General features: G+C 41.0%; 2 protein-coding genes across 2 annotated transcripts; one reads left to right on the top strand and one right to left on the bottom strand.

Moving 5' to 3' along the window:
• The first annotated feature begins 219 nt into the window (after positions 1–219).
• Positions 220–5,814, top strand: LOC127767089 (anthranilate synthase alpha subunit 1, chloroplastic). Its single transcript, XM_052292312.1, has 11 exons — positions 220–645; positions 732–925; positions 999–1,188; positions 1,676–1,827; positions 2,374–2,489; positions 2,605–2,851; positions 2,947–3,003; positions 3,787–3,939; positions 4,549–4,629; positions 4,825–4,911; positions 5,300–5,814. The coding sequence occupies exons 1-11, from the start codon at positions 513–515 to the stop codon at positions 5,621–5,623; spliced, it is 1,734 nt and encodes a 577-aa protein (XP_052148272.1). The 5' UTR covers positions 220–512; the 3' UTR covers positions 5,624–5,814.
• Positions 5,815–6,361: 547 nt separating this feature from the next.
• LOC127767090 (zinc finger CCCH domain-containing protein 25) lies at positions 6,362–8,494 on the bottom strand. The gene is made up of 4 exons (XM_052292313.1): positions 8,206–8,494; positions 7,994–8,103; positions 7,687–7,874; positions 6,362–6,927 (listed from the first exon to the last, which is right to left on the bottom strand). Exons 1-4 carry the CDS (start codon positions 8,376–8,378, stop codon positions 6,460–6,462), a joined length of 939 nt encoding a protein of 312 aa, XP_052148273.1. The 5' UTR covers positions 8,379–8,494; the 3' UTR covers positions 6,362–6,459.
• Between the last annotated feature and the right edge of the window lie 1,381 nt (positions 8,495–9,875).

Genomic DNA, 9,875 nt, shown 5'->3' with positions numbered 1-9,875 from the left:
ATTTCGTGTTATCTAGTCGTTAAAAGAACCGTATAATGTGGCAAAAAAAATGTATAATGTGTCAGAGTTTGCACGTGTTTATCTTGCTGCCCCGAAACGATTAATTCAGTGATTTGGCAACAACAAAATGTCGTGGCGGATAAGCATATCCGTCCCAAAAAGGAAAAAAAGAAAAGGAAAAAATAATCTTTAGAAATAAAGCCCTTACTTTTTCCAAGAAGCAGAGGTAACCGTAGCTGGTATTCCGCGGCTAACTCAATCCCTTTCTCTGGAGTCTTGGAGCGGCACGGCGGCTGCGCACGCGACCTCGCCCACCACCTGCTCGGCGAAACGCCCGGCTCGGCCGCGACGTGTCCCACCGCACCGCGCGCGCACGCCGCGCCGCGCCCGAGCCCCTCGCCGCCTCCGCGCGGCGCGCCGCGCACCTATTTAAATGCGGCCCCGATCCCGCATTCTCTCAACTGCACTAGTCCCCACCAACGGCTCGGTCCAGTAGAGTTTATCCCCCACCTATGGCCAGCCTCGTGCTCTCCCTGCGCATCGCGCCGTCCACGCCGCCGCTGGGGCTGGGCGGGGGGCGATTCCGCGGCCGACGAGGGGCCGTCGCCTGCCGCGCCGCCACGTTCCAGCAGCTCGACGCCGTCGGTGAGTCTCCGTATCACATGTGGGGGGGCATGTCTTGGTTTGCGGATTGGTGGTTTGATTTGAAATGTGTGTTCTCGTGGGCGCAGCGGTGAGGGAGGAGGAGTCCAAGTTCAAGGCGGGGGCGGCGGAGGGTTGCAACATCCTGCCGCTCAAGCGATGCATCTTCTCCGACCACCTCACGCCGGTGCTCGCGTACCGCTGCCTCGTCAGGGAGGACGACCGCGAGGCGCCCAGCTTCCTGTTTGAGTCCGTCGAGCAGGGATCCGAGGGCACCAATGTGGTACTGTTTCATCCGCTTAATCTGTTCCCTTTTGTTCCAACAGTGTTATGAGGGTTTCCTGGATAATTTGCAGGGGAGGTACAGTGTGGTTGGGGCACAGCCTGCGATGGAGATCGTAGCCAAGGCCAACCATGTGACTGTCATGGATCATAAGATGAAGTCTAGGAGGGAGCAATTTGCGCCTGACCCGATGAAGATACCAAGGAGCATTATGGAACAGTGGAACCCACAGATTGTTGAAGGCCTCCCTGATGCATTTTGTGGTAACTTATCTGTCCTAGTCTGGAATCCTGGAATGAGAATGCGATGATTGTTGGCTATAATAGTGTGATATTGCATTTCTACTTATAGTAGGCACCTGTCTTGTTGGTGATTGTCTGTGAAGCTATAATGGTAACCGCAATAACGGTAAACGTCCCAGCAAAAAAACAAAAGCTATAACGATAAACGGTGGTTGATCATTGAGTGGTTCTCTTGGACCCATTTTCATCCGAAACCAACTGGTACACGTGTTTCGTTTTAGTACTTTTTGTCCGATCGCTTTTATTCTAGTAGATCAATGAAAATGATACATCAGTCAGTTTGAATTTGTACAGCTTTGTACGGTTGTCGACATCAGCCAGTTGAGATTTATATGGCTTTGTACAGCGTTGTTGTCTTTTTCTTTCAGCTAACAAAGTGGTCTTGCAAATATATTCCCTCTAAAGCCATGATAATTTATTCTGTTGCATCTTGGGATTTATTTTACAGGAGGATGGGTTGGATTCTTCTCTTACGACACAGTGCGTTATGTTGAAACAAAGAAGCTTCCATTTTCTAACGCGCCAGAGGATGATAGGAACCTTCCTGACATCCATTTAGGCCTCTACAATGACATAGTTGTGTTTGATCATGTTGAAAAGGTATGAATAATTACCCTGACTACTTTTATGAACTGTGTGTAATTTAGGTAATCATATATCCTGTACTTTAGACATAAGCATATCCGAACCGCAAATCCTGCCTTTTGTCTTACAAATATGCTTTAAGAAGTAAAGGTTAAATTGTTAAAGAACGTATGCTAGTTATGCCTTCTGGTTTTATCTTTTATATGCCGTTACAACTGTTTGTTTATGTCATGTTCTTATATGGGGTAATTTTTTTTCCTTTTTTTAATGTCATTGTATTACTTTTCAATTTTGATTAGTTATTATTATGCCACCCTCTGTTGTTGATTCAAAATTTCACCATTTCATAATTGACCACCACCAACCTATGTAGACTCTTACTATTCACAAATGAACAAGGCCCATTTAGAGAACAACAAATTCTGAAATAGTTAACGCCATAAAAAATAAGACACATTTTTTCAGCTTTTGCTAAGTGTCTACTATAACCACCACTTTTGGAACTACGAGTATAGTTACTTGTAACCATTGGCTTCACGTTTTCTGTTTTGTTTGTTCTAGAAAACACATGTTATACATTGGGTGAGGGTAGATTGCCATGAGTCAGTTGACGAAGCGTATGAGGACGGGAAGAATCAGCTGGAAGCTTTGTTATCAAGATTACATAGTGTTAATGTGTGAGTTACAGTGACTGATCAACCTCCATTTTCCATTTATCCATTTTGATTAGTGCTATTATTTTGTCCTAGATTTCTGCTTCTCACTAACATATTTCAATCAACTTATATGTAGGCCAACTCTTACTGCTGGTTCTGTAAAACTTAACGTTGGGCAAGTTGGGTCAGCACTACAGAAATCATCAATGTCAAGGGAGGACTATAAGAAAGCTGTTGTTCAAGCAAAAGAGCACATTCTAGCTGGTGACATTTTTCAAGTAGTCTTAAGCCAGCGTTTTGAGAGGCGGACATTTGCTGACCCCTTTGAGGTGTACCGTGCATTGCGTATTGTCAATCCTAGTCCTTATATGGCCTATCTACAGGTGACGAATATTTTCAGTACTCCTGTTGAAATTTCTTATGGTAAATTATGTGTCATGCTGAACAACATGCTTTATATCCTATAATATCGTCACAGGCTCGTGGTTGTATTCTGGTAGCATCAAGTCCTGAAATTCTTACCCGGGTGGAAAAGGTACGCTGAAGTAGGGGCTTATACTCTATTCTATGTGTTATGTGGCCGTCTAAATCTAATGATTGTGATGTAACTTGTATCTTTGAACAGAAAAGATACATGAAAACCCATAGTTGGTATAAGGAAGGTTCAGCTGTAAATGTAACACTGAATCCAAAAGTTCTAAATTTGTGTAGTTGGCTGATGCGGTAAGGAACTAGTGAGTCCTTTAATGTGATGCGGAAAAGGCATCTCTCAGGTGAAACACTGCAATGAGGGCTGTGACTAGCTTTCTGTTGGGTAGAAGCATGTGATGTTTAAAGTATTCCTTTTGATATGCCATAGCTAACAGGCACCTAATTAGTATTTATATACCATCACTCCTAGTTTTATTCCTCTTGAGAAGTTTCAAAATTGAATAACACATTATTGTCTAAGGGATGCACATATCTAATTATTGCTTCTTATGTTCCATGACAAAGACACTTTCTGTGTTTAGTCTCTTTATCTGCACTAACCTCTAGTATCTGATGAAATACTGGGTCTTTGGATGTGATTTTCTGCAAGAACAACAATAATAAACAAGTGTAGTGACTCTGAAATGGACTTCCCATACTGAACTGTTTACTATTCTGTGTCTTTGTTCTCCAAAAACAGAGAACTGCTCCTTGCAATTCCCTTTTAAAACTATCCATTTCTTGCAGTTTGTGTTTCCAAAAGGGAAGGTACTATGATCTCCCTAACTGTAGCACCTGTAAAAGTTCTCTAGAAATATTAATGCAGAGTGAATTTTCTGTCTGCCAGAGGACAATTGTTAACAGGCCACTTGCTGGAACAATTAGAAGAGGAAAATCGAAAGCAGAAGACAAAGTTTTAGAACAACTGCTGTTGAGTGATGAAAAGCAGTGTGCTGAGCATATTATGTTAGTAGATCTTGGACGGAATGATGTTGGAAAGGTTTGATTTTCCATGCATTTGTTTTGTTCTCAATCAATTCCATTCCTCTGTTTTCTGCATACAAAAAAAAAAAAAACAATATTATTCAATTGGACAACTTATAGCAGCACCTGCCTTTGTTTCAATCACTATAATACAGTGATATTGTAAATGACCCTTGCTTCTCTATCTAAGATGGTCTAGTTTCTTCCGAGGAGCATAGTTATCATGTTATTACCAGAATGTGACAAGAAATGTCTCAATGTCCACTCGCAAAACACACACACACACACACACAAAAAAGGGTCATTCACTTGTCTTATTCTCACCTAAACTAGTTTATGTGCTGCATTTTTATGTAAACAATAGGTTTGCAGAGCAGCTAAAGAGTCTACTGTTTTTGACGCCCTCATAACAGGTAACAGAATAATAGAATGCGTTATTTTAAGATCCGGTAGAAAAATAGGTCTGTGCATTAGTGATAACAAAGGCCTGATTTAATTAGAAAAGGTGGACTCTCTATTTTTTATGTTGAGCATCCTGTTGCTATTATAATTGGCTTCATTACATTTCTGAGTTCTGACTTCATCTAGTCTGATCTGTGATAAACTTTTGCCTTTTTTTTTTCAGGTGTCCAAACCAGGTTCAGTAAAGGTGGAGAAACTGATGAACGTTGAACGATATTCACATGTCATGCACATTAGCTCAACAGTAAGTCTACCTGTATGATATACAGCTTCGACAATATCCAATATCCTTGGACAATCAAGTATTGTTTGTGTACAGTTGTTGGAGTAACTAGTAGCTAGGAACCATCCTTCTTACTGTCATATCTACTAAGATTCGTCATGGCTGTGTTATTACTTATTAATAGTTCTCACAAGGTCTGTTTCTGCATTTCTGTAGGTTACTGGAGAGTTGCGTGATGATCTGACTTGTTGGGATGCTCTTCGAGCAGCATTGCCCGTTGGAACAGTTAGTGGTGCACCAAAGGTAAGGAAATACATGTTGGCACCGTATGGTTGCATCACCTGAATGCTGTTTCAGAAAGAAAACGAGAAACACTCTGCCAACTCAATATATCTATATGCGCCATCATATTCATCAGATATTGACATGACTGTTGACCATAGTTTGTTAACCACTGCCTTTCCTTCGTTTCATCTACTTCCTCCGTTTCAGATTATAAGACTTTATAGTATTGTACACATTCATATAAATATTAATGAATCTAGACATATATATATGTCTAGATTCACTAACATATATATGGATGTAGACAATGCTAGAAAGTCTTATAAACTGAAACGGAGGGAGTAACATCTACCATGCATTATTCATGTTCCACCGAGCTCAATCTCTCATCCTCGTCTTCAACCAGGTGAGAGCGATGGAGCTGATTGACCAGATGGAAGGGAAGATGCGTGGGCCGTACAGTGGTGGCTTTGGAGGGGTTTCTTTCCGTGGAGACATGGACATCGCACTTGCTCTCCGTACCATCGTCTTCCCCACGGGATCTCGCTTCGACACCATGTACTCCTACACTGACAAGAATGCTCGTCAGGAGTGGGTGGCTCACCTTCAGGCTGGAGCTGGGATCGTCGCTGACAGCAAGCCTGACGATGAGCATCAGGAGTGCTTGAACAAGGCTGCTGGCCTTGCTCGTGCCATCGATCTTGCCGAGTCTACATTCGTAGATGAGTAGATCATCCAGCTTAGGTTTTCAGATAAAAAAAGATCACCCAGTTTAGGACAGCTTTGTTTTATGTTCTGTTGCTTTCTAGTAGAGCAGAAACCATTCCGGCCCTTGTGCTGTAGGATTTCGCTGCTTTGGATTAAACCATCGTAATAAATTCAATAAATGTATAACAGATGGAATGTCTGACAGCTGGTTAACCTGTGTTCAGGATGCGATAGCTGGAGATGAGCTGTAGAACGTGTTCTCGAGTGTCACCAACAATATCAAATTTTAGTAAGACAGCAAACTAAACATGATTTTACCATCACAACCTTCCCAATCTCTACCTATATTATTATATTCAGTAATTTAGAAACTTCTACTCACAAAACTATACTAAAATTTGATAAGGTGTCAAACTAAACACTACCCTTCACATCATTAAATCTTGACTTCACCAACAAATGGTAAGTTTTTTTTTAAATAAAGAACTGAACAAGCTCTACAAATGCATATTTTCAAAAGAGAAGGAAATTGCCGTTATGTTCTCTTCGTAACGTCAGCAATATTCAAAAGTTTCTTTTTTAAAAAAAGTTTCTTAAAAAGGCTCCAAGCTGCTGATTCATCAGACAAGTGTATTAACATTGATCACAAATGATTAATTAATGTATTGAGTTAACATCCTGCAAACTCGTCTATGGTCTATGGGCCAGTGCGTTCAAAATCATCTCAAATGTAATCTATGGCATCTATTAGACTAATATCAGACCCAAGGATCAAACAAAAATCTTATCCATCTCGTACAAGAACAAACATCGAACAGATCAGAACAACAATGTCTGAAGCAACAACAAATCCAAATTTTATCTCCGTGATTTCCTGTACCTTTCTGAATCTTCGTTACCCCTCCTTTCATAATGTCCACTAGAATCAGTGTCCCGCCTTGATCGCTTCTGGTCTCCTTCATCATGTTTCACTTCAGATCTGTACCTTTCTAATTTTTCATCTCTTCCTTGGGCATATCTGTCATTGTTTCTCTGCCTATCACCTCTTGATCTCTCAGGTGATCTATCATGCCTATACCTGTCATGATCTTTTGAACCTCTATCACTATGCCTAAGCCTGGAATCACGGTCTTTGTATGCCTCCGATCTTGAGGACTGCCCTTCCCTGCCAGTTGATTTGTTCTCCTCTTTAGCTCTGTCAGGGAACCTTTGTTCCCCAGCACTCGAAGGGAACTTCTTGTGGCTCATCGGTGGCTCATGGTGTCTGTCATGCTCCCATCTTGCTTTGCTCTCCTCCTTAGAACCCCAACCAGTGTTTGCATTCCTCTGCAAGTATAGGTATATATAGAATATAGTTCATGTGCATCCATGTTAGTCACCAGACAGATAAACTGAGACAGTAAAATTACTGAAGCTATTCATAAACTATGACAATCCTATATTAACGGAAAACATTTCCATACTACATTATAAAAAGGCACAATGGCAGTCCTATATTGTATTTTTCTTGCAAAACAACAGAAATCTGGTGCAGGGAAATAGTCTGTACCATATAGTTGTATCTAGGCATCTTGGACAAAATGAAATTGATCTTGCATTTCCAACAGCGTACAACATACACAATGATGTTCCTCCTAATTCACATATCCACTATAGAATTCCCAATCAGCTCAATCAATTAAAGTGCACATAAGTCTTGGCTACAATTACAAACCACGACATAGTCCAGGAACAATTAAGAAAAAAGAACATATGCCTTGTCAAATATTCTGCTAAAAATAGTAGATCATATTTGATTTCATAGTCATGTAAGAACCTACTAAAGGCCTTGCATCTTGCAAATGTAACTTTCCAGCATAGCCTCACCATGAGAAAACATTGGTCCATTTACCCCAAAAAACTTGTAGTGAAACAACACGGTACCCATTTTCTACCTAATAACTGATCCAGAAATATGTTTCTGCTGGCTAATGCAAACAGCTTCAGTGCTACACCCTACACGTAGGATAGTGATTTCTGATTCGTTCAGCAACCTTTTCTAGTGAATGTACAACAATTTGGTTAATACACAAGCAGGAAGCCTACCTGCTCATCATGGGAATATCTGCAGGAAGCTCCACGGTTGCATTCGCCTTTCTGGAACGCGTAGCACACGCCACGGGCCTCCCTCTTCTTCTGCAGCTCCTCCTCATCCTCCTCCTCCTTTTTCTTGTATTTGCTCACATGATCAACTCTTACAATCCTCCCAAGAACTTTAGCTCCATTCAAATTATCTTCGCCATTACACAAACACCACCAAGATGATCAGCACTTCAATTCGATAAGGAATCAAGCACAAAAAGCTACATACAGAAACGACCTAGGTGAAAAATAAGAGGATAAGAAACCTCACCAACAGCAAGAATCGTGCTCCTCTGGTCCTCGTACGCAAGAAACGCAAATCCCTTGGATTTTCCGGTGCCCTTGTCGCGCACGAGGTTCACATCGACCACCTCGCCGTACCTGAGGGAGAGAGCACACACTGCTCAGATCTTCCGCGCTGCATCCATGATTGATCGAAGAGCAACATAGACATAAAAAGTGGGGGGGTCTGGTACTACTCACTGCGCGAACACGGCGAGGAGGTCGCCCTCGGTGAGGTCGTAGGGGATGCCGCCGACGAAGACGTAGGCGGAGTCCTTGAACTTGGCGTGCCACGACCCGTCCTCGCCGATGCCCAGAAGCGCCTCCTTCTGGTTGATTACCTGCGTCCTCTTCACCTGCGTCAGAGGATTCATCTTCCCTCGTCAGCCGCCGCCGCCGCCGCCGCCTCCGCCGGAGAGATTGCTCGGATCCGCCGTCTCGAGAGGAGATGGGGAATTTTTTTTTAGGGTTCTTGGCTAGAACATCCACCACCAGGAAGGTCGGTCGGTTCCCGTCCGGAGGTCAGCTACCTGGCCTATGTCTGGCCGTCGATTGCAGATCCAACGGACAGAAAATGTCTTGCTAGTTTTACGATTTTTTCAACAGTATTCCCTCCGTTTCATTCATGCAACTGCATCAGTTTACGATTCCGACATGGCCTTCTTTTTCATGCTCTAGCGGAATGAGAAGCTGGTAGATTCTGAATAAATTTCATAAATCAAAATTTGAATGCAAATACACTGAGTTTATCGATAAGCTTGCGAAAACCGGTCGGCTTTGACGAAACTCCGAGCGAAACCATCGAAATTTCAATCGATAACTAGAAAAAAGAGGTAACTGAAAGTGTTTTCCTTTTTTAATTTGTTGTTCTTTTCTTTCCTACTATAAATTAGTAAATACATTGAATATATCTTTTTTTTCAAAAATTTATATCCCAATAGGTTTTACGAATATTATATTATTTGATTTTTTTTCTTTTTTTATCAATTCAAATTTAAATCTGGATGAAACTCATCGAAATTTTAGACGGCTTCTACTTTTGAGCATCGTCGAAACCTCGAATTTCACGGAACTTGACTGATTTTCATCGGAATTCTAAATCCTAAACTACACATCTCTTTGACTTTGACTTATAGCATCAAATTAGTTTCATTACATCTAAAGTGCAAAAACGGAGGTAGTAGCTTTTTTTTTACGAAGGATTAACTTTTTAATTCACAAGTAAACACCGTGTCAAATGATTCGAGTGAAGTTACCTAAACAGGATAAATAAGTGAATGTTTTCTTTGTCCATTTCAACTATATTTTGCGTGTAAACTTCATGTAGGCACAGTGACCGATCGAAATATTTTTTAGAGGCTGAACAAACACATGCGCAAACGAATAATAGAGGTTTTTAACTGATGGAAACACTAAGATCCTCCCCTATATAGTCTAGACATATTGTCGTGTTTACAATTTAAAACCCGAAATTCTAAACCATGATAACAAAAAAAATTTAAAGCGCACTCAAAAGAACTAATCGAGCTTAGCTACTGCTCGTATTCTGTCAACATGTTTTCAGGCTACTAGATGATACATTTCGTCAGAAAACTTTTTATATAAAAAGTGATTTAAACAATCAAATGAACCTATTTTTAAGTTTTAAAAATTAATACTCAATTAATTATAAGTTAATTATATTTCTCATTTTACATGTAGCTAATTAGCTAAAACGTTCTCGGCGCTCTAAAGTACATGAAAAACATGTACTTACACGTTACACGAGAGGAAGAAACATGTGAGATGGTCAGATGGACATGTTACATACTATCATCACCATAATCATATGCCAACAATGTAAACAATGTACTTACCCTAAAAGGCTAAAA

Source organism: Oryza glaberrima, chromosome 3, assembly GCF_000147395.1.
Source record: "Oryza glaberrima chromosome 3, OglaRS2, whole genome shotgun sequence".
Lineage (NCBI taxonomy): Eukaryota > Viridiplantae > Streptophyta > Magnoliopsida > Poales > Poaceae > Oryza > Oryza glaberrima.
Note: the sequence above shows the minus strand (reverse complement) of the source record. Positions and strands in the feature narration are given on the sequence as shown.

Excerpts from the sequence above, each read along its gene's own strand:
- LOC127767089 (XM_052292312.1), top strand. The coding sequence starts at position 513 with ATGGCCAGCCTCGTGCTCTCCCTGCGCATCGCGCCGTCCACGCCGCCG. Across the intron at positions 2,490-2,604 it reads AGATTACATAGTGTTAATGT|GCCAACTCTTACTGCTGGTT; the intron begins GTGAGTTACAGT and ends ACTTATATGTAG. Across the intron at positions 4,630-4,824 it reads TCATGCACATTAGCTCAACA|GTTACTGGAGAGTTGCGTGA; the intron begins GTAAGTCTACCT and ends GCATTTCTGTAG.
- LOC127767090 (XM_052292313.1), bottom strand. The coding sequence starts at position 8,378 with ATGAATCCTCTGACGCAGGTGAAGAGGACGCAGGTAATCAACCAGAAG. Across the intron at positions 8,104-8,205 it reads CTCCTCGCCGTGTTCGCGCA|GTACGGCGAGGTGGTCGATG; the intron begins GTGAGTAGTACC and ends TCTCTCCCTCAG. Across the intron at positions 6,928-7,686 it reads GATATTCCCATGATGAGCAG|AGGAATGCAAACACTGGTTG; the intron begins GTAGGCTTCCTG and ends CTATACTTGCAG.